Source organism: Dipteris shenzhenensis, chromosome 1, assembly GCF_047967505.1.
Source record: "Dipteris shenzhenensis isolate YYH24624 ecotype China chromosome 1, Dip_SZ_1.0, whole genome shotgun sequence".
NCBI lineage: Eukaryota > Viridiplantae > Streptophyta > Polypodiopsida > Gleicheniales > Dipteridaceae > Dipteris > Dipteris shenzhenensis.
Genome location: NC_141596.1, coordinates 521956 through 546448, shown reverse-complemented (window position 1 = coordinate 546448; position 24493 = coordinate 521956). Strand labels below are relative to the sequence as shown.

General features: G+C 47.0%; 1 protein-coding gene across 2 annotated transcripts in view; it reads right to left on the bottom strand.

Annotated features, from left to right (window-relative positions):
* Positions 1 to 4162: 4162 nt before the first annotated feature.
* The window catches only part of LOC147905222 (ABC transporter A family member 7-like), a 73142-nt gene continuing 52811 nt past the window's right edge, over positions 4163 to 24493 (bottom strand). For both annotated transcript variants that reach the window (XM_087393858.1, XM_087393935.1), the window contains exons 11-18: positions 23241 to 23608; positions 22947 to 23147; positions 22641 to 22750; positions 22425 to 22509; positions 22085 to 22213; positions 21777 to 21882; positions 4810 to 4898; positions 4163 to 4703 (exon numbers count right to left, since the gene is read on the bottom strand). In XM_087393858.1, coding sequence (XP_087249984.1) covers positions 4404 to 4703; positions 4810 to 4898; positions 21777 to 21882; positions 22085 to 22213; positions 22425 to 22509; positions 22641 to 22750; positions 22947 to 23147; positions 23241 to 23608 — 1388 coding nt within the window. In that variant the 3' untranslated portion in view covers positions 4163 to 4403. The remainder of the gene's footprint in view (positions 4704 to 4809; positions 4899 to 21776; positions 21883 to 22084; positions 22214 to 22424; positions 22510 to 22640; positions 22751 to 22946; positions 23148 to 23240; positions 23609 to 24493) is intronic.

Here is a 24493-nt window from a genome sequence, read left to right as displayed (position 1 = left end):
CTATTTTCTTTCTTGGCTAAAAGGCACCAAAATGAGCTTCCTGCTCTTCTCCCTCTCGTAGCTCCTCTCAACCTCACCACCCTCTCCTCTCTACCTCGCTGCTGGCCTCTCCTCTCTACCCCACTCCCTTGCTGCCCTCATTGTCATACGGCCGTACGAACCCATCCCTGCCTGCCCTCTCTTCTCCACCCTGACTCCCCTAGCCTCTCCGCCCTTCCCTCTCCTCCCTAGCCCTTCTCCCTCTCCATCTACCCTCTTCTCCCCCTTCCCTCCCCGACCTTCCTCCGTGTCCTCTCCCGCCCTGCTGCTACCCCCTTTCCCTTAGCCCTCACCCTCTCCCTCCTGCTGCCCCCTTCACTCTCTCCCTCTCCCCCTACTGCCCCTTCTCCCCTTAGCCCTCACCCTCTCCCTCTCCCTCCCTACTATCCTCCTCTCCCTTAGCCCTCACTCTACCCTCCCTCATCCCCCCCCTACTTCTTCTCTTTCCTTCCTCATCCTACTCTTCCTAGCCCTTTTTTTAGCACTTTTGGTCGAATAGAGCTTTTTGTGTTCTAGTCGGCCTTCACACCTTGATTGATGACGGCCCAACCTTTAGCCAATCCTCGCCCTCTTCCACTAGTCGTGAAAACCATCACTTTCTCAAAAGATGAGTTGCAGCAGTTCAAAAAAGATACTGAATAGGAGAGCTTGACATCGCTCTTTGCTCGCATCCATGCCAAGGACTGGATGCTCGCCACTCTTCTTGAGACCTCGCAAGGCAGTTCACAAATGTTCGTCTACTTGGGCGAGGTTTCTTCCAGATTGTTTTTGACTCCTCGGACGTAGCACGTACAGTGCTGCAGGCTAGCCCGTTAGGACTGGGCTTCAAAAGGATTTTTTTAACCCCTTTTTCTTTGAGGTTTGATGCGGGCTGATTGGGTCGGATGGGTAGGTTCCAAGGAAACATTGCACCTCCTTCATGGACACCTTTACACTTAGCTCAAAACACTCTCTAAAAAAAGGGAGCGAAAGCTCCAAGACTACTCATAGAGAGAGAATGAACTAGAGAGAGATGGACTCAAGAGTCTACATAAGAGAATATCTACAAGAGGGAGAGAAGGCTCGTGGAAGAGGCTTGAGGAGACTAGGGTCTGTCGAGGAGGACAGCCAGACGACGTCACTCTTCATCAGATTTCCAGGCCTTCCTCAGGTGTGCCATCAACTGCTACATTCCATTGGAGCCGCCTTTGGAGTGGTTACTGAGATCCCCCCTCTCCCTGAGATGCCTACTTCAGCAGCAGAGGCAGTCGAGTCCGATGGGGTACCGCGTGTTAGGGTCATTGTCTCTGACCCTAACATCTCGGATGACCACATTATGCTTCAACGTCCAGATGGCTCCTTCTGACAGAGAGTCCAGATTACAAGGAGACAGAATTAGTGTAGGATTTGCAAGACCCTTGGGCATTTTGCTAGACATTGCCCAAGGAAAAAGAAAAGGCCAAAAAGATCCTTAGGTGCGCCTCATAGCTTCACCCGACCTGGACCTTTATCACAATCAGTTCCTATCACCTCACATGCTGCTAGAACTTCGGCTTCATAGCCAGGACCATCAGCCTCTCTTCCTAACACTTCTACAGCACCGACAGGATAGTCAGCACGTCCTCCTTTGGTCGTCCATCATTGGGTGCCTCTTAGAGTTGGGGAGCTAGTCCCTCATGCTACCCCTGATGGGGCCCGTGCCTTATTTGAGAGACCCGTGCCTTACTTGAGAACAATGCCAAAGTCATGGCTGAGGTCATGAAGATTCATGCAGAGGTCATGCAGCGACAACCCCCTTCTTCTCTTACAGATCTGTTTACACCTGACAAAGGTAAGGGCATTATTGGTTTCACTCCTCCTTCCGTAGGGCTCCTTCGCACTCCTACACCAAAGGTACTCGTAGGAATTCATTTTCAGTTCTGGCAAACTTGGCTGAGTTTGAGGCAAAGGAGTAGTTTATACCCTCTACGCTAAGGGAGCACATCTTTCAGACATTCGTGGACAGAGTTTCCCCCTTAACAAGTGTGGGTGTGCTTTCCCCATTTGACTTCCCTCCTCTTGATAGGAAGAACTTTTCGCAGGAGAGGGCTTTCTCCACAACCAAGTCGAGTAGGATATTCCATCTGACCTCCTCCTCTTGCGCAGATGAGGATTGTCAATTACAACATTCAGGGCCTCAGGGGTGTACCTCACCGTCGACGCAAGAAGCTGATTTGTAACCAACTTTATCCAGGTGTTACTGGGGGCCCCATGGACATTCTGATGATTCAAGAACACAAATTGGATGTCAGAGATTGTGCCAAGTTAAGTAAGCTTCTTTCAGGCCATACTTTTTGGTCACCCGCCTTGGGCACTAGGGGAGGTACTTGCATTTATGTTTCTTCTTCTATACTCTCTTTGGTGATTGGTGGACATGGGATCATAGTCCCTTCCAAAGCTCAGTGGATTTTTCTTTTGAATGGTGGGCATAAGGTTGGTCTTTCAAACCTGTATGCATCCAATTTTAGAGGGGATCGTGTTCGTGTTCTTTTGTGAAAGGAACTGCTCTCTTGGTCACATATTGCAGATGCTTGGATTATAGGGGGTGATTTCAACATGGTTGAAATGACCTCAAACAAAAGGGGTGAGAGAGAAGGTGGCATTCACTCCCTACAGAGAGCAACGTGGGATGCCTTCCTTTTTTAGTATAATGGCACGGATGCTTGGCACGATGATTCTTTTCACACTCAACCACATTCTCTCATGTTTTCTTGGTCGAACGGGAGATTGCAGATGCCTATACACGCACGGATTGATAGGTTTTATGTGGATGATTAGGCTCTTGACAGAGGTGGTACTGTTTGCATTGCAGCTGGGGTGTCCACTCAGATCATGTTCCAATGGTTTTGATGGTCTCAGATCCCCATGTGAGGCGCCACTCTACTAGTGTTAGGATTCCAAATTCTTTTTATGCAAAGAAGAACCTTACAGAGATAGTGTTGAGGACTTGGGTATCTCATTTGCAAAATGGACTACAGCCCTCTCTAATATTAGTGACTTTTATTTTTCAATTGCTCATATCAAGAGGGGTGAGATCCTCAGGCGTGAGATAGGTATCCACCAGCAGTTGGCTGTCCTTCAGAGGGAGGAGTAGAAGAGGCCTACAAATGCTTGGATTCAGGAGCGCCTTGCTGCAGCAAAGGCTCATCAACAATTACTCTTAGATCAGAGAGCAGAGTATGCCTTTCATGCCAGAGAGTCATTTTGGACTCATACGGGAGGAAGGGTCAACAAGCATTTCTTCTCTACTCTTGGCCCTAGACATAGTAGGGAGAGCGTCTCATAGCTTGTTAACTCAGGCGGAGTTCTTCAGACACATAGATGCTATCTTGCAGGTTGCCACCGATTTCTATGCCTCCCTTCTTACAGCAAATCCTGAAGCATCTCATAGCTTGTTGACTCAGGCGGAGTTCTTCAGACACATATAGATGATGTCTTGTAGGTTGCCACCGATTTCTATGCCTCCCTTCTTACAGCAGATCATGACACTCACGCCACAGACGATGCTAGAGTGGTTATTTGGTGGCACTTACCGGGGTTGGTGACACGAGAAATGACTGTTTCACTCGATGCACCCTTCACCAACGTAGAGTTCAGGACTGCTCTCTCTACCCTTCACAAGGGCAAGTGTCCTGGTTCAGATGGGCTCACCCCCTTATTTTTTATTACTTTTTGGGATCAGATTGGGGATCACATTACCTCAGTCCTGCAGGGTGTCTGGGACTCGGGTGAGATGCCAAACTCAGTTACAGAGGGCCTCATTCATTTGATTCCGAAAGGGGCAGGAAGAGGGGGGAGGGGGGATTGCTTGAAGGTCAAAGGTTGGCAATACCCCCATGTTGATATGGGAATTTATACTGCTCGTTCGTTACTTTCAGAAATAAATCCCCAGCAATACTAAACAATTTAGGTTGTGTCATTCAGCACAAATACCATGACATATTTGGTCACTAAAACTTGTATGTGCAAATTCCAGCCCTACCAACTTGCTTACTGCCTTAAGAAAAGATCCCTCCACATCAAAAGCAGCATTTAGGAAAACTGCTGAGGAAATAAAAGAGAGTATCTTTTACTCAAAATTTGAAAATTTCACGGCCATAAGAAAATGAAATTATTTGCATCCACCTTTGTCATAGAACCAAGCATGTACCGTGCTGTCTTATATGATCCTAAGATATTTTAGCAAAATATCATCCTTCTTGCTGGTCCTGAACCAAGTGAATCCAAAGAAGCTAAAATTTCCACAAAGCACAGACTTTTGCATACAAGAAATAATTGGGCTACAAGTATATCTCTGCACCTCACACCTCAATCTGTTCATGGCATAGCTATAAAAGTTAGCAGTTTCAAGACAGAGTTTCACCAGCATTTGCCTCACGGGCAACTTTAATAAAAACGTCTTCTAATGTTGTGTCTGCAAAACCCCATGCCTGGATACTCAGTTCTTTTTTAGCATATTCCATAGTGCGGAAGACATCTGCTATTCTCACATCTGACTTGGGCAATTCAAATTTCTGAGTCCCGGAAATATTGTAAACCTTTTTTGCATTTGGAGATAAATCGAATACCAATTTTGATACTCTCTCCTCTTCATTTTGTGCTGTCGTGATAGAAAATACATATGAGCCACCATATCTTGATTTTAGCTGCACAAAGACCAAATGAGAGTCCACAATAAGGGCATTACATGAGAATACACAAAACAACACATTCATTAACTTTAAAAGAAAGTTTTATAGAATGGTGTACTACCTCTTTTGAATTGCCAATACATTGCAGTTCACCATTCACAAATATTCCAAGACGATCGCAAAGTATCTCCGCTTCCTCCATGGAATGTGCTGGGAATCATCAAGAAACAAATGCCAAAATCTCAAAGCAGTTTCCAATGCTAGCAAAGCTTGTATATGGTACAGTTTTTATAATACTAGACTCACAGTTTTGGTAGCATGTTCCACCTGGAATTCCATTAAAGAGTAACTAAGGACATCTGAGATCGCTGGACAAATTTCAGAGACATGAATTTAATGCAAGGCCCTGTAATTATATGGTTTAAAAATGTGGCATACATATGTAAAAGAGCCACTAGGAATCTGTATAATGCCAATCATTACACAGCCAACTAGGCTTAGTGCAAATGGAATTAGTATAGTTGTATCCTTAATTGCTCATGTGACCAATGGATTTGTCCCACAACGCATACTCTAGGACTAGGATTTGGTAATTCCATGGCCCTCTCTTTTTATATTTTATGATCTCCCTCTCTAATAGTCTTGCCTCCTCTATTCACCTTTCCTCTCCTCTCTTCTTGTCATTCTTTTTCTTGTCTTCGGTTCTCTTGAATCCACTCTTAAAAATAATGGGTACTAGGGTGGGGTTGAGACTGATCCCTCTTTGGTTCAATGGGACTACCCCCCTCTCTCTCTCTCTCTCTCTCTCTCCACCTCCGTCGCTAGCCTCCCTCTCCCGTCGCTAGCCTCCCCGCTCAGCCTCTCCACCTCTGTTGCTAGCCTCCCCACCTCTCCACCTCCGTCGCTAGCCTCCCCATCACTCAGCCTCCCCGTCACTCAGCCTCTCCACCTCCGTCGCTAGCCTCCCCGCTCAGCCTCTCCATCGCTAGCCTCCCTCTCCCATCGCTAGCCCCTCCCTCCGTCGCTCAGCCTCCCTCTCCCGTCGCTCAGCCTCTCCACCTCCGTCACTCAGCCTCTCAGCCTCAAGCCCCTCCTCACCACTCAGCCTGTCTCTCTCTCTCTCTCCCCTCCTCACCACTCAGCCTCTCTCTCTCTCTCTCTCTCTCTCACCCGTCAGCGTCAACCTCAGCCTCAGCCTCACCCGTTACCTCAACCTCTTCGCCGGTCACCTCAGCCTCGTCACCGTCCATCGTCAACTCCACCAGCGCCGCTAGCACCGCACCAGTTAACCTAACCTAGGTGAACTCTGACCTAACCAACACCTCAACAGAGGTTAACTCAACCCAAGGTTAACCCCTAGTTGGGCTGAACCCCCAGCCCAGCTAGGGGGTTAGCTCAGCCAAGGGGCAGCAGAAGATATGGCCAGCAAGGAATGGCCGAGCCTCTCCTCGAAGTCTCCCCCCTCAACCCCAATCATTTCAGGCAACAGGTCCCGATACGCCACCGTTGCAGCTATGACACCCTCTCCGTATGCACATACATACCTACGAGGATGTCTGGACCGACCCATCATTGGGCACCATGAACAGATTTTTTATCTACAAGAGTAGGTAAGAGAGTTAAAGATGCAATTGGCAAATGCCGTAGCTAGAATTCAGGTTCTAGAAGGACCTGGCAAGCAGGCAATCATCGACGAGGTTGTAAAATCTTACAAGGCTTCCCCCCCTACCCCCCAGCTAGTCTCCACAGTCAAAGACCTAGTTCACACTGAAGTACAGACCGCAAAGAAGGAAGTGATGGTGGAGTTTGATCCAAAGGTTAACAAGGTTGACATTCAGGAAGAGATTAAAGAACATGCAACTAGGCGTGATAACGCTTTGAAGATTAGAATAGGGGGACTCCCGGAAGGATGGTGCAAAGAGGACTCTTTCAGCGTTACCTTAGCACATATCAAAGCAACCATGCCTAATATTGATTGGACAGTTGATAAGGATGATGCTCTTGATGATGACGATGAACCCAGAGCAACTCGTATCTTATAGTCTAAAGGTCATGCTATCATTACGCTCTCACAGGATCTAGGAGTCAAGCTTCTCCAACAATCCTACAAGTTGAAAGGAACTAAGATATGGATAGCTGAAGAACTTACACGAGATCAATTGAAAAATAAGGCAACGGAATTAGCTAAGGTCAAGGTTGCAAGGAATGATGGAAAATGGGCAGTGGACCGTGAGGACGTAACACTCATTAAAGAGTTTAAATCCAAGCCAAAAGACTCTCAGTCTTAAATTGATGTATGGCCGATTATGTTTCTTTCCAAGTCATAATGTAGGTACTCTAAATAAATGGAGCTGCTTTATGCACTCCCTGGGAGCTACCGTCCCTAAGCTGATGTACTAATTGATTTTCATGTTGTCCCATAGACTTCTTGGTCTTCTGTGGACATTAATAGACTTTCTTTCTTTCTTTCTTTGGAGGCCCATCACGCCTTACTCTCCCTAATCATCTATAATAGTCCGGACAGGGTGGCCTTCGTCAGATGGGCTCACTATTTCCCACATGGAGGAGGCTCTGCTATAGTTGACTATCTAAGGGGATCCCTTGCCTTGGCCTCCGACATCACGTATTGTTTCATCCCGTCACTACGTCCTCAAGCTAGCCATACTTATTTGTTTTTTAGTCTGTCCAGTAATACCAGACAAGGCACCCCACACACACACACCAACTACTAGAGGATTCAATTCGACCATGAATAGCTTCCACATACATTAACAATCATCTAAATCATGCCTTGCCATTCAATTTGATATGTAACATGACCCCATTTGGATTTGTAAATCAAAAGATACAAGACATCGAAATTCTCATGTTTTGGGCCAAACACGGAGTGCGTCGAAATTCTCATGTTTTGACAGGCTTCCTGTTTTGGCCCAAAACATGAGAATTTCGACATCCTGTATCTGATGATTTACAAATCCAAATGGGGTCATGTTACATATCAAATCAAATGGCAAGGCATGATTTAGATGATTATCATGACCTTTTGCACCATTTCGAAAAATTTCATGCATAAAAATATAAATTTAATGGAATTTTGCTAGTTTATTGCACCAGATTTAGAGCAAGCCTGCCCGTAATAGGAAGCAAAATAAAAATATTATGTTATGATCATGTTCAATGTTGAAGTTTTTATTGAATGATGCACTTCAACTATATACTAGTTGGTGGTAGCCAAACCATTTCTATGCAAGTTCATCTCATAGGAATAAATAACACTATCGCCAATGTAGACTTGTAAGCTTATATATAATCATCTTCAAAATTGAGGTGATATTATAAATCTTTATTAATGATGAGTACATACATATAGTGAAGTTATGTTTTTATCAAATGATGCACTTCAACTATATAGTAGCCGTTGATAGCCACTTCATCTCATGAGAATATAGAACAGTATCACCAATGCACACTTCCAATATTATGTTATAATCATGTTCAATGTTGAGGAATCACTATAAATCTTTATGAATGATGAGTACATATATATACTCAGATTATGTGTTGGTAGCCCAACCATTTCTGCTTCGCTCACTAGTTTGTTGGTCCTGCTTGCTTGATATTGCATGCTTAATTGATTGCCTCCGACCAACCAAACAATAGGAATAGAGTCCCAAACCCCCTGCGTGGAGCCTTCCAAAGGGGGATGGATCATGGTGGACAAAAATTTTGCTAAGAATTCACACGTGCATTCTTTGGCAAAATTAGAATTATTTGTCACCAAGTTGTAAATACTCCAAAGTCAAAGTTTCAATTGACAGAAAATTACAGCAACATCCTAGAGCCCTGAGCTGCTGCTCCTCCCCGTGAGCTACTGCCCTCCCCTCTCCCTCTCTCAGCCAGCCCCCTCTCCCTCTCCCTCCTCTCAGCCAGCCTCCTCTCCCTCTCCCTCTCCCTCGCTGCCCCCCCCTCACTGCTCCTCCTCTCCGGCCCCTCTCGCCAGCCCTCTCTCCCTCCTCCCTCAGCCTCCCTCACCCCTTCCTCCTCTCCGCCCTCCCTCTCCCCCCCCCCGCTACCCCCTACCTCTCCCTCCCCGCCCAACCTCTCCCCCACCCGTCAGTCCTCCCGCCCCCCTTCTCCTCCCCCGTCCCCTCCCCTGTCTTCCCTCTCCCTCGCCAGCAGCCCCCCCCCCCCCCCGCTGCCCCCCTCCCCGCTGCCCCTTTCTCCTCTCCCCTCTCCCCTCCCCTGCTGCCCCCCTCCCCGCTGCCCCCTTCTCCTCCGCCCTCCCTCTCCCCCGCCAGCCCCCCCGCCCCCTTCTCCTCCCCCGCCCTCCCTCTCCCCCGCCCTCCCCCCCGCCCCCTTCTCCTCCCCCGCCCCCCTCCCTCCCCCACGCTCTCCCCCCCCCCCCCCCCCCCCCGCTGCTTCCCCCCGAAGGTGACCCCCCCCCCCCCCCAAAAAAAAAAAAAAAGAGTTTATTATTTTAAAAAAAAAAACCTCCTCCCTCTCCCTCCCCGCCCCCTTCCTCCCTATCTCAGCTCCCCACGCCTCCCCCTCAGCCTACCTCCGTCTCCCCTCTCTTTCTCCTTCTTCCTGCCCCTCTCTTTCCCTTCCCTTCCCCTCTCTCCTACCCTCTCTTTCTCCTTCTTCTTGCGCCCACGTTCAGGGCGTCCTGGGCAGTTGTTTCACGGACATAGCTTTTTCAGTGTTGGGATCGGCCTTTTCACATCAATTGGCGAATGGATCCCCATTCAGCCAATCTCCGTCCACCTCCACCGGCCGCGAGAACCATCATTTTTTCAGAAGACAAGCTGCAGCAGCTCAAGAAAGATGTGGAATTAGAGGGCTCCACATCACTTTTCGCCCGCATCTTTGGGTCACACCCTTCCAGATCACAGGCTAGACACTGGATGCTGGCGGCGTTACCAGGAGACCTCGCCCCTCACCTCAGGGATATTCGACTTTTGGGACGTGGATTCTTCCAAGTGGTTTTCGACTCCCACAAGTCCACAGCCCTTGTTCTCAAAGCTAATCCCCTGGCTTTGGGTTCGAGGAGGATCTTTCTTTTGCCCTACACCTTGGGCTTCGATCCAGTCAAGGAAGACAGGTAGGTCACATCACTGTTCATTAGGTTTCCTGGTCTTCCTCAGGTCTACCATTGACTGCTTGCCACTATCGGAGCCACATTCGGAGTGGTCACGGAGATCCCCTCCCTTCCTGGCATTCCTTCTTCCTTGGCAGAGGCAGTTAGTGCAGACGGGGTGCCTCGTGTTAGGGTCATTGTCTCTGACCCTAACATCTCAGATGACCACATTATGCTTCAGCGTCCAGACGGCTCTCTCTTTCGACAAAGAGTCGAGATTTCAGGTAGACAGGACCAGTGCAGGAGAGGCCTGTGGCTGGGGTGAAGAGGAATCAGGAGCCCTCATCTACGCCTGCACTTTCTCAGTTGTCCTGATTGTGGCAGGAATAGTCTGCGGGGAAGAAGTACTTGTAGTCCCCTCGTGGTCAGAAACCAAGGGGTCAGAGACCAAAGTGACTGGGGCTGGTGGATCTAAAGGCCCCTCCTGATGTGGAACTGTAGTGTCCTGGGCTGCCGCAACATCCACCTCTGGAGTCTGGAAGGCGTCTGTCTGCTGAACAGGATCAAAAGTCTCCTCTTGAGGTAAGGGATCCGCTCTGATAGCCTCCATCGTGGTACTGGGTGTGCTGCGGGCATTGGGCGCCCTGCTGCCCCTGGTGGTCCTAGGGTGCGCGAAGCAAGGTGCCCTGTTGCTCTTGGTGGTCCTGGAGTGCGTGGTACAGGGTGCTGGGGAGGTGCAGTCGTGGTAGTATGTGAAGGAGCCGCACCAGAAGACCTCTTGGGTCTTTTTCTCTTCCTTGGGCAGTCTCTAGCAAAGTGCCCAAGGGTCCTGCAATGAGGTGATCAGATTCTTTGGGAAGGAGATCCCACTCCGGGATGGGAAAAATCCCACTTCTTACGCCGTGTCACTTGGTGTAAGATCCACTGCGCCTCTGGTGAAGTCAAGTGTCCTAGTGCTAGCTCATGTGTAAGGTGGGTTCTCATCTCTCTTCACTCATCGTCGAACCAGGGGTTTTGGGGCATCTTCCCATTTGGGACACGTGAAAATCGTGTCATGGGAAAAGATCTGGTGACAACATCTTGTATCACTGAGACAAGGGTATCTGATGCACGTGCGAGGTCCATTCCCTCTCCAAGTAATATTGGAAGCTCAAAAGCTAGGTGGCTCACGTACACCGGGTCAAAAGCATAGTCAAAATAGATCTGAACGCGAGTGGGTGAGGGCGGTCTCTCCTCATAGCTGGCATGGCAACCGATATACAGAAGGCAAGGTATGAGTGGTCGGCCCCGAGTGGAGGAGGCATAGTAAAATCACATATCCGTGGGGCAAAGGCTAGTAGGCCGAGCAGGTAGTCCACAGTACTTCTCCCCCCGCCATGTGGGGAACAAGTGAACCCACCAGATGATGGCCATCTCCAGAGACCGCTATATGATCAAGTCATGGATAGCCCTCTATTCAAGTAGATGCCTCCCATATGCTGTCACTGGTGCGTCTACATCTGCCAACTGCCTCACGATGATCTCCAGCTCTACTGCATCCATCTCTCATCCTACAACCCCCCTCTCAACCCACTGCCCCTCCTCCTTGCTCTCCTCTCTAGCATATCCTCCTTGCTCTCCTCATCCCTTGCCCTCTCCTCTCAGTCTTAAAATGATGTATGGTTGTTTACTCTTCCAGAATATCATGTGGGTACTCTAAATAATTGGGGTTGCTTTTTGCACTCCTTGGAAGCTGCCATGTGCCCTCCGTAAAGCAGATGTACTAGAGGGTTTCTTGCTGTCCCACAGACCTTTTGCTCTCCAATGGACGTTAATAGACTTTCTTTCTTTTTCTTTCTTTCTCCTCTCCTCCTTGCTCTCCTCTCCAACACTATCTCACCCATCCACAAGGTAGGGGATCCCTTGAACCCGGAGAACTACGGGACCATCATGATTGCACATGTCATGTCCAAGATTTATGCATCAGTACTTGATTCTGAGGTCAGCAGATTTGCAAACTGTCGAGGACTCAGAGCAGTGGGACAGGCCGATTTCAGGCGGGATCATGGGACCATGGACCACATTCTCGCGCTCAAATGTATCATCAAGGAGGCCAGGGCACGGAAGCATAGGGTTTACTGTTGCTTAGTGGACTTCTGCAAGGCATTTGACACCGTTCCGAGAGCCCGTCCCAGACGACGCCTACAGGATCTGGGTTATGACCAGCAGATCATTTGGGTTGTCATGGCACTTTATGAGCAAGTTTCAAGTAGAGTCTGGACAGGGACAAACGAGATCATGAGCACTATCGGGGTCAAACAAGGATGCCCATTATCACCTACCTTGTTTGGCCTCTACATCGACGAGCTCGAGACAATGATGCAGGCACAAGGTGGGGTAGGCTGCTCTCTCGCGGGCACGCTGATCCGGATATTACTTTATGCAGATGACGTGGCTCTCTTGTCTTCCTCAACAAAGGGGCTCCAGAGACACCTTGACGCACTACAGTCCTTTTGTGAGTCTCATGATTTGAAGGTCAACTCGGGTAAAACCAAGGTTATGATCTTCAGTACATCTCGAGTCGTCATGCACGATGAGCATTTCACATTTGATGAGTCCCCTGTTGAGGTAGTTTCATCATACACTTATCTGGGGGTCATCTTTTCCGGACCCACCTTCACCATGAGACCTACGATGCAGGCGCGCCTGAGCAAAGGATATGCTTCATTGGATAGACTAGAGAGACAGTGCTTCCACTCTCATTTTCAGGATCCACGGACCAAAGGGTTGCTTTTTGACTCCTTGGTCCGCCCTACAGGGATGTATGGTAGCCCATGCTGGGGGCCAGATTTGTTGGATATAGAGTGGGCCAGGGTGGAGCGGCTACAGGTTCTCATGTTATCACGGATGATCCGTGGTAAGCCATCTGTCCCTCACTAGATCATTCGGGCGAAGTTTGGGTCACCCCCATTACAGCTAGATGCTGCATTTCAGGTCATTACATATCTGTACCAAGTCAGGGAGTATGGGGATTACACATCCGGGCATAGCAGGATACCATGGCTAGCACCATCCTCTTCTATGACACTTGCAGCAGGGGGACATCAGAGGTGTTGGTATGCACGCACAGAGAGATGGTTTGCATGACTAGGGCTCCACATGGACAGACTACCTCCTTTCCAGTACAGTATGGATGCTCCTTTCTCTCCCCTCTATCACACGCGGTCAACCAGGTTATCCGTGAGGATCTACTACAACTACACACATTCCAGACTTGGTTGGGCCTGAGTGATCTTCCAGTGAAGCTGAGCTTCTACAGAGATCACTTCCTACATATCACAGTGGAGGGTTTCATTGATCCACCAGGATACACACAAATTCACCTACCCCACTCGCTGAGGATCTCCCTTGGGTAGTTCTGGGTCTCTTCACACAGACTTCGTATCGAGAGCGGCCGAGCAGAGCGGTTAACCAGGAAGAGGCGCATATGCACACTGTGTAACATGCAGGAGATTGAGACAGAGGAGCACTTCATCTTTAGGTGTCCTGTTTACTATGAGATCCGAGGGCGTTTCTACTGCCTCTTCAGAGATAGTTATGGGATGTTGGCCCGTGTCTTCTCCTACCCAGACCTACAATGCTTGGTTGGTTTCATTCATGAGATGCTCAGACACCGCAATAAGATACTCCGAGCATGGAGATAGGAGCAGCCTTCTCCCTCGACTGATACCTCTCAGAGCTCTATCACGGAGTTCTTTCAGCCAGATCACATAGACCCCCTCGAGGCGAGACTTCGACATGACCGTGACTTGGAGCCTGTGACCCGATAGCTCAAACAAAGGGTTGACTCACAGATCACACTTGGGGACATCCCCTCCTTGTTTAGGGTCGGAGCCCGAACGACGGGGGTCACAGTGGCCTTGGTTAGACGCAGAGCTATGACCAAGAGACGTACCAGGACTACACCCTTGAGGGGGCAACAACGTTCTATTGCTAACCTCATGCCTCCACTTCCACAGCCTCGTCCATCCTGATGCCCTGTTGCTGACGATGATGATGATGATGATTATGATTATGATGCCGACGATGATGCCGATGATGTTGTACTTAGGACTTAGTACTGCCATTTTGCATTTTTTTGCATTCTGCATTAGTGTGGATGCTCGTTTAGTAGCTCCACCACCACAACTCATTGTATCAGGTTTTCCACAGTCTCATAGACCCATCGGTCTTCCGAAGACTTTAATAAACTTTCTTTCTTTCTTTCTTTCTCCTCTCCTCCTTGCTCTCCTCTGTCGTTGCCCTCTCCTCAGCCCTTTCCGTCTCCTCTCCTCCTTGTTGTCCTCTCAGGCCTTGTTGTATGACATATGTATTAATAATAATTACATATATAATATATATTTTATTAATCTTAAAAACCGAAACTCCATTTCCACCATTTCTTTTGGTGACCGAAACTTTGAAACATCATTTCCAGCCCGTTTCTGTTTCCTAGCTTCCGAAACTCTTGGGAACTATGGACCGTAGGCAGGGGGGAGATACAACCCGTAGGGCTGGGCGGCGGGGGGAGGGGGAGGGGAAGGGAGAGAGGGAGGGAGGGAGGGAGAGGGGGGGGGGGAGAGAGAGAGAGAGAGAGAGAGAGAGAGAGAGAGAGATTTTATTAGAGTCTTCGGAAGACCGATGGGTCTATGAGATTGAAAGAAAACCTGATACAAATCACAGTAAGGGTGGAGCTACTGAAACGAGCATCATCACCCGTGTTGAATCCTAAGTCTAATCATACATAATCAAATACATCTGGATGTAACAATGAAAAGAAAAGGACTGGAGCGGAGCGGAATCCTCCGTATGTCATGTCGCCCTGGCTAGTGCATAGCTGGTGATGGGACGCTGGCGCCCGTCAAGGGGTGCCGTGCGTCTCGGTCTCCTGGACGAGGCTCGATGCAAGACCAGAGCCACCGTGACTCCCGTGGGACGTATCCCAGGTCTAAACAATGACGGGAGAGAGAGAAAGAAAGAAAGAAAGAAATACAAGCCACAGTGGGCTGGAGCAAAGGGCTCGCTAAGGCCCTCGCTGAGTACTAGAAAACACATAAACTGAAATACTAATGTAGTACATCATATCAAATCAGGCCAGAAAAGCCAAATAGTGTGTAACATGAGTGAGGCATGTCAGGCGCTCAGGGCTAATCCTCATAGAACATGATCTGGCTCCATGTATCCAGGCTCCGTGATCCAGGCTCCGTGATAGCTCTCTAGTCTGACACAAAGAGCTCATGTATCTACATCTGTCGAGCTGTCTGGCGCTGTAGTGGGGGGCGTGGTCTCCTCGATCTTTGGATCCGATGGGCTATGTCAAGTGTAATGCCGCGCCTCTGTCGGTTGCCTCTGAGAAGAGCTGAGATAGGTCGAACCTAAATCGTGTGTGCTCTGGTCTCCTGTCGCATGTGAGATCCCTGTGACCCTCGTCCAGTAGTGGTGTCGTGCCGACTCCCTCTATTGACCCATCTATCTCTCATGTCAGCTAGCTCCTCCTCCTCTACTCCCGAGTGCCCTGGAGCTGACTCAAATGCATAGAAGTCGGTGACCTGCCTCTGCGCTCGGTCCACCTTAGTGTCCTGTGTGGTGGTCGCATCCTGTTGCTCTCTGATCCGTCGCAGTAGTGTCTCTCTATGTCTCCGCATCTCCATCAGGAAGAGCCCAATTCAGACCTGATCTTGGAAGTGGATCAGTCGTGAGAGTGGGCCAAACCCGTGTCCCTCCTGAAAAAGGCAATGGTAGTGCCCTCGGATCTCGTAGTAGGCAGGACACATACAAAGAAAGTGCTCCTAGGTCTTGACTTGACCCATCGTGCATAGCATACAAGTCCGTTGCTCTCTATGTATGCATGTAGCTCTCCCTGCCTCAATCCTCAATTGATGGGAGGAGACTCGCATTTGTCCAATGGCAATCCTCAGTGCATGTGAGACTCCTCTATCCTCAAGATATTGGGGTTTGATGATGAGGCCATCCTCCGATACTCTCAAGAAATGGTCATAGTAGAGCTGGGTCTTGGTGGGGAACTCCTGGTCCCCCCCCCCCACAAGTCCGAAGTGTGTGAAGCTGGAGGAGGTCTAACCGTATGATGCGGTTAATCTCATCTCGCGGAATCAGCTCAGGGGTCCATCCATGCTATACTGAAAAGAAGGGAGCCTGTTCATCTAAATGCCATGACTCGCAAACCAAGCAGAGACGCATACATACCATGCTGTATCAAACCCACTCTCTGCCAGTCGGATAGAGGATTCCAATGCCAGTCTCGATAGCCTCTCACGAGGTAGGTCCCAAACTCTATGGAGGAAGGTCACTGTCTAAAAGGTGGCATCGATTTGAAGAGGGGTCATAGCAAACTCTGCCTGTACTGTCTGATGGGGGACTGAGGGCTTACTACGAATCATCTTGGATCCCATGATTATCTGTAGCCACTCAAATCTCTTCCACTCTGCTGCTGAAATATCACACCCCCAGAACGGTGCTACATACATGGCAGTTGGTCTCACTAGGGTGTCGAAAAGCCAGCACTTCGTCGGTGGGTCCTGGAAGTGCGCCTGGAAACACTGTCGCTCTATCCGGGCCAGAGCACCATATCCTCATGTGAGGCGTGCTCGAGCTGCATGGAGAGAGAGAGGATAGGCTAGGGAGAGAGGAGGTGATACTCAAAAGGAGACATAATGAAATGGAAATGAAATGACTAGAGCAATGAACAAAAAATGAGAGTACTCACATGTAGACCAAAGAGCTTGTAGCTTGATACTTGATCGATTTGACACTAGACAAGTACAACTCTTATATAAGAGCACACACACACACATATGAACACCTATGCATATGGGATAACTCCCAATATGACACGTGGCATCCATAGGACTCACTAGACTATAAAACACCTACTAGACACCTAGTACACTCATTTTTTACTCACTTTGGCTTCATATTCCAACACCCCCCCATGAAGGCAAGGTGAGAGACTACTGAATGGAACCAAGAACACAACATGACAATGACAGTCATCAAATTGTGCACCCTATGTAACTCAGAGGCTAAAGTCTGAGCGTGTTTAGAGTTTGTTGATCCAAGCACTCTCATGGCTTGAGACTCAACATGCTCAAAGGCTCACGTTATAGCATGGCTACATGACCAGCTCATAGGTCTAGGAATACACCAAAATCCTAGAACTCGGCCAGGCCTGATAACGAGACCTATCAAAGCCAATACATATGGCTCCCACAGTACATCCCCCCTTTGCTTCATAACATGACTTGTTAGGAAGCCACACACCAAAATAGGAAAACCAATACATCTCTTTAGGAGGACTATCCAAGGCAGAGGACCTTTAGACTCAATGAAAACCAAACACCCAATACATATCATTTTAGGGGGACTACCCAGGGCAAAGGACCCCAAAATACATCAAGCTGTAGGAATAATAGATCACGTCATGACTCTCAATGTGCTGATCGGCGAATGCGTAGAAGAGGCTCAGAGAAATGATCTTTGATTGTTCGGGACAGTCAAACACCGCATTGCCGCAATGTCAGAGATGACGAGGTGTCAAAAAATTATTCCCTGTTGTCGGAAGCCTCAAGTTAATGTACCGGAGTGTCAGTACAGTCAAAATGACTTGTAGGTAAGCTCGGGAAGCTCAAATCACTACTGGAGGTCACAAGAGTCTAAATCTGAGCAAAAAATGCCAAAAAATAGCCTAAAACTGCTCGGAATCGCCTTTTGACAAGTTGTACGGACTCCTGGCACTGTCGCGCATCCACCTGTAGAGGTCTGTACGGACGTTCATACACGTACAATTGTATGAACGTCCGTACGTCGGGAGGAAAAACGGGGGAAAAAAATTTTTCCCTCGAAAAGCTGCGAGACAGGGTTGTTTATGTTTGGGAAGTGCCAAAATTTCAAAAAACGTAGAAATCGGACCTCAAAAGGTCAAAAAACAGCCGCTAGACTGCTCCAAAACAAGTTTTTGGCGACCAATTGATGAGGAATGTCCGCCAATGCTGAGGGAGAACCACGAACTGATGCGGGAGTGAGCTGAACTCACAGAGGAGGGGGGAGCTTCCATTTGCGGGCTTCTCTCATCCTCTAGATAGAGCAAGAAGAAGGGGAAGGTAGGAAGGGAGGCTCTGATACCACATGAAGAAACATGGTGGAAAGAGGGAGAGAGAGAGAGAGGGTAGGCTAGGGAGAGGAGAAGTGATACTCAAAAGGAGACATAATGAAATGGAAATGAAATGACTAGAGCAATGAACAAAAATGAGAGTACTCACATGTAGACCAAAAAGCTTGTAGCTTGATACTTGATTGATTTGACACTAGACAAGTACAACTCTTATATAAGAGCACACACACACACATATGAACACCTATGCATATGGGATAGCTCCCAATATGACACGTGGCATCCATAGGACTCACTAGACTATAGAACACCTACTAGACACCTAGTACACTCATTTTTGACTCACTTTGGCTTCATATTCTAACAATTCACAGAAAGCCTCACGGGTTTATGAGACAAAGTGCAAAACATAAATCCTTACATCATCTGGATAAACCAAAGAGGATCGAGGAGCGGACATGGCAACTCACCTCGAGCTTATTAAAGCACAATTCTAAGTTGTAGTCCTATATCAGGAAGGCCTTCATTACATCAGTTTAAGACTGAGGGTCTTTAGGATTAGATTTGAATTCTCGGTTTAATGCTATTCCATCTCGATATACTGTCCATTTTCCAGCTTTACGTGCGTCCTTGAATTTGGTGAGTTCACTATTCTTTTGTTTGAGTTGAGTCCGAGTGAGCTCATCAGATATCCATATCTTTGTATGCTTCAGCTTATTGTCTGTCGGAGGATATTGACTCTCTCTATCCTTTCATTGAAATAAACCTGCATTTGTGTTCCCTTTTGAGCGATGTAGCTAATGTGGTTTTCATTCCATTCAATTTCAGGTATATTCTTCTTGAGGCATATTATTTTCTCATCTTCTGTGACAGTTACATCCTCACTAGAGCTGCCACAGCAATCTTTGGGCAACCCCCCAATGCGTAGTATCTTCTTGTTATGTACTACTGCTTCCTACTATTTAACTTCTACATAGACATCTGCTTTATTAATTTTATTGCTGGCCACAATAGCCATCTCTTCCAAACAAACCGCTTTTTAATGAAGCGGTTTGTTTGGGATTTCCACACACTTGGACCATTAACACTATCTCACCCATCCACAAGGTAGGGGATCCCATGAGCTCGGAGAACTACAAGACCATTATGATTGGACATGTCATGTCCAAGATTTATGCATCAGTACTTGACTCCGAGGTTAGCAGACTTGCAGAGTGTCGAGGACTTAGAGCAGTAGGACAGGCCGCATTCCGGCGTGATCATGGAACCATGGACCACATTCTCACGCTCAGATGTATCATCGAGGAGGCGAGGTCATGGAAACAGAGGGTTTATTGAGCTACAACCAAGAGACGTGCCAAGACCGCACCTCTGAGTGGCCAACAACACTCTATTGCCGACTTCATGCCTCCACTACCCCATCCATCCTGATATCTTGCTGCTGCCGATGATGATGATGATATTGATGACGATGTTGAGACTGATATACAGTCAACCATCGACAAGACTATGTTATACTTAGGACTTAGTACTGTTATTCTGCATTTTTGCATTTTGCATTGGTATAGATGCTCGTTTAGTAGCTCCACTACCACAGCTTGTTGTATCAGGATTTTCACAGTCTCATAGACCCATCGGTCTTCCGAAGACTTTAATAAACTTTCTTTCTTTCTTGGCTGAGCTAACCTGAGAGAGAAAGGAGATGGTTTCTCAATGCAATGTCAATCCAACAAATTATTGCCCATATTCACAGGAAGAGATAGCAAAGATCCAAGCACATAATACTTGTGGTGAGTAGCCTTGTGGCCGAGTTAGACGGCACAATTTTAGAGCAGAAAATTACTAGAAGCACTGGCGCTACGTCAAAACCAAATGCATGTTTCCAAAAAAAGCATTCCACAATTGGCCACTAATCGCAATATGCTGCTGTTATGGCTAGATGGTAGCTAACAAGGATGCTCCTGCCCTCTTGCCAATCCTCACCAGATCCAAGAATCGGCATCAGTGGGAGCTGAACCTGTCCTTGAATGCAGAAAGGAGGGTGAGAGGTGCTCCTGGCCTCCTACACCCTCAGGTCTAGCATAAAGGAACAGGGAGAGAGGCAAACCTGCCCTGGAGATTTTTGCTTCAAATTCTATGAAAGGGGAGGGTCATTGCTCCAACCCTTACATCTCCCCCAGCCACTGACCCCAAGGGAGCTGCTTATGTCCCCCTGGCCCATGGTCATTAATAAGCAAAACAAGGGGTGCGTTCTTTGCTCAAAGACCACAAACTGTCATAAATATCAAAGCGCACCCCGACTACTTGTAGAAGGTTAGCCATTGTGGCTAGGCTTCTGGAGGGAGGGGAGAAAGAAAAGAAAGAAAGAAAGAAAGGCTTTATTAACATCTACAGACGGCCAAAAAATCCTATGAGACACAAGAAGAATAAAACAACATGAAAGTACACCCCTCGTGTGGGAACTAGAGGTGTCTATCATACCTCCATACATCAAGCATCAGATGTCATGCATCGTCATGAGTGCCCTAAGCAATGCATCATATGTCATGCAATTGTCATGAGTACCCGGATTTGTGTGGGCCCAAGTGGGATCCCACCAAGAGTCACAGTGTCTCTAGAGCATATCTAAGATCTGCTACTAGCACCCTTAACTCCTCTATGTAGTGTATACTCAAGGGTGGCATGAGGTGATCTGACGTCGAGATGCCACAAGGACAATGCATTCAATAGAGCCAGTGCTTGCTGGGCCTGTGTCAGTCTCTTGCAGACTTGTCATGTTTGGAAGTCCGGGTCACATCTTCCAATTACATCTTCTCTTAAGAAGAAGTCTGTTGTCTAGAGCCAAGTTTTACAGTGGACCTCATGTGTTTGGACCTGAGTTGAATAAACCTGTTTATGAACAGTGCAGCGCATCTCAATCTTTCTATGTACCTATGGGTGAAAAGACAGTGATATCTCAACCAAATTTTGTAGTCCCCCCATCTCCACCTCCTATGTGTTGGAAATAGTGTTGGGAGCAATGTCACGTCCCGCCTCAGTCTCGATCTATGGGATCAATCCTTGAGCTGGCCCATGGTGATCTCTACTACATGGGAAAGGTGAATTTGTAAATACCCTGATGAAGGAAATACTCTTTGTAGAAGTCTATTTTCGTTGTATGTGGCTGTGGGGGAGATACCCATGACCTATGGGTATCTATTTGCCAAAGATCATCCCTAATGACTTGATGAATGGTGGTGAGTGGTCAATAGACATGCCCTGTGAGTGGAACCATCAGGAGACTCTTGCGTACCAGCACTGCTCATTCTCCCTCAGTTGTAAGCTGTATAGATGATGAGAGAGCCAGCCATAGTAATCGTCGACGTCCTACATATGTCCATCTGAACGTCTACAATAGAAGATGATCTGGAAAGAGGCTTCTGTGTGGAGGGGTCTCGCTGCAAACTCTGCTAGGATAATGTCATTGGAGTACATCCCTTCCCCTAGATCATGTGGGACAACATCATGAACTGTAGTCTCTCCACTCGTCCTCTCTGAGGTCTACTGGCTAGAAAGCACCTGCATATACGGCTACTGGTCAGACTAGAGAATCAAAGAGGAGTGATCTCTATGTGCTAGAAATGTGCCCCTGGAAACACTATGACATGCCAAATTTCTCGTCATGGACTTGTGAACTGCCCAATAAAACTTCAATTTAATAAATTAGTTTGACAAAGTTTTAGCTACTCTTTCAAGAATAAAAAAGCTGGCATGCAAACTTTTCATATGTACTTAGAAATCAATAAAAGTTCAAGTCATTTATTATGTTGGAACAGTTTCAGCTACTGTTCCACGAATAACTAAGATATAATTTGTAAAGTCTTACTTGTAAGAATAATTGCTCTATCTTGTTTAGCATGCATAATCACATCCCAAAGATTACGTCTTGAAGCAGGGTCAAGTCCTGTGCTTGGCTCATCCATGTACACAACCTGACATTATTATCCAAGTGCACAAAAATTTAATGGGACTTCAATGAGACACCTTGAGACAGTTTTAGCTCACATCAGTTAATGCAATGTGAGACACTACAAAATTGAAACAATGCGCTTGCCTAGAAGCAAGTCCGTAAACATCCCAAACCACTTAAACATTAGACATGATTTTGTCGACTTCAAAAGATTTCTCTCTTACTCTTGGGTCTCCTATTAGAGAAATGGCTACGCTAAGCCTGCGCTTCATGCCTCCACTGTACTTTCCAGCTTGCTTGTCACCAACTTTGCCATTAAATAGATTCACACTTTTCAAAGAAGACTCTACTGCCTGAATTATCAAAATAAGCACCAGTGTTACCATTCTTTAAAGAGAACTGAGAAGAATAATGCTAAAATACAAAAAGGTAATGGCTACCCCATCTGCTAGTGTTTCAGGGTTCATGGGACCTTTGTACAACATGGAACCCTAGTCTGACACCAGAAACTGATAGAATTCGGAAATTATTTCACTATTGATTATTGGTAATTATGGATCTCACATTTCTTAATGCAGCACCCTTTAAGTTTTTGAGCCTTCCATAAAATAGTAGGTGCTCCCTTCCAGTAAGTGTTCCCCATAGAAGGCTGCAAGTCAGCCAAATGATAACATACTATATGACAAAAAATATCCATCTCCCAGGCCAGAAGTAGCTTTCCCGAGTTGCAAAATAAACACATTTGTAAAAGAAAACATATAGAAAAAAATTAAGACTCACTCGTGTTGAGGGCAGACTCCCATGCATGGATAAATCTTGTCTAGGTCTTTCCGAATGTCCAGCCCTTCTATCAAGACAGTTCCTGAAGTTGGAGCTAAAAGCCCAGTCATCTGTGAACACAAACATGTTATATTCACTGAACAGCTTAGAGCCTTCATGGATTAAAACCCATTGGGCCAGTGTAGTGCTAAAATTCCAGAGCTACTTAGCAAAAAGAAGTAGATGATTGCTTCCCTATGAGGTCAATATGTTATTAATAAATTTCATACGACAAATTTCTTTTGTTCCCATCTGAAAATTTCCTACCATATTTATACTTGATGTTTTCCCAGCACCGTTAGGCCCAAGCATTCCAAAACATTCACCATATGGTATAGCAAGAGAGAGTCTTCTGACAGCCAACTTGTCAGGATTTCCATCCGTTCCTGGGTACACTTTTTTTAAATCATCACATACAATAGCATGGGATGAACCAGAGCTTGACAAGATCTTGTCAACTGCTTCCCTCTGAAAATATATAGCAATAAAAATAAATATTAAAATCCCTAGTCACAGGAAACGTTATAGGAGTAGAACCTACAGGTCAGCAGCATTCATTACCTCCTGAGCAACATCATATTTTTGCAAGTCAACATTTATATGAGAACCTGTAATGCCTGAACTGCGCCCTCTGGCAATTCCTCTCTTTCTTTGTAAGATACTTTTTAAAAAAAAGAGAGGGTCCCTCTTCAGACCATTTCCAGAAGCTACGACTTGATCCAAGTAGTATGCAAGTAGTAAAAATAAGAACCATTCAACTACCATTATTCCAATAGCTTGTCTCAAACCATTTGCAGGGTCATTCAGATTGCTCCACAGCATACCATTTGTGCCTTTATAATTCCCAATAAACGCATACTGAGAAAATTCATATAGTCCTCTGTACAAAGAAAATGCTGGAAGCAGCTCCATGGCATAGATAGCAACCTCTGCAGAAGATCATTTATTCAGAAAGTAAAGCCATGACTGCAGGAATCAGCAGTTAACAAGAGCACCATTTCTGCCATTGCACGGTTTTTCCCCGGTATATTATCACAGGACTGATCAGCCGAGTTTACACTGCATCTCTACAAGTAGTCTTACATACTACACTTTGAGTTAATATTGCACACATGATTATGAGACCAAACATATCAAAGTGACTCGGGAAGAAGTTAAAAACTATTGTGTGCCTTTTATCCTTTCCTATACCAACAAAACATCCTGGTGAAATTTTTGGAAAATTATGGGATTTCTAGCTAGCTTGGCTTTGGCCTCACTGAGATGACTTTTTTTTTTTTTTTCAAAGAAAGGAACCTTCTATAAATGCTTGAAAGATTTCATACAAGACAGCAGCCCCGCAGCCCCGAAGGTGCTGAGTATGGAAAAAACTGGAAAAGGCTGAAAGAAAGAAACCAGCTTGTTCCAGAGAAACCCAGCTCACTGCCTAGGGGATCTATGGAACTGGGGCTAACAGCCAAGTGGGGGGACTATACAGCCAGCGAATCCCTCGCAAAGTGAAGATGTAGAAAACTCCTGCAGGCCAAGCCTTGCAGAAACGAGCACGCCTCTCGATAGTCGCGTTGGAGCCTGGAGTCCCATGCTCCCAGGTGGACCGTAGAGTGTAAATGATATCCTGCTAGATGGCAACTAGGGTAGCCGAGGGTGGAACCGGGTGCTCCCATCACAAGACTGCAGCGAGCCACCCAAATGTTCCAAGCCATGATGCTGGCTACCACCTCCCAAACATAGTCCTCCCTAGGAGGAGGAGCTAGGCTGTCAGGAGAGACAGCCTCATGGAGTGCAATACTCTGGATGCTATGACCCTGTATCCG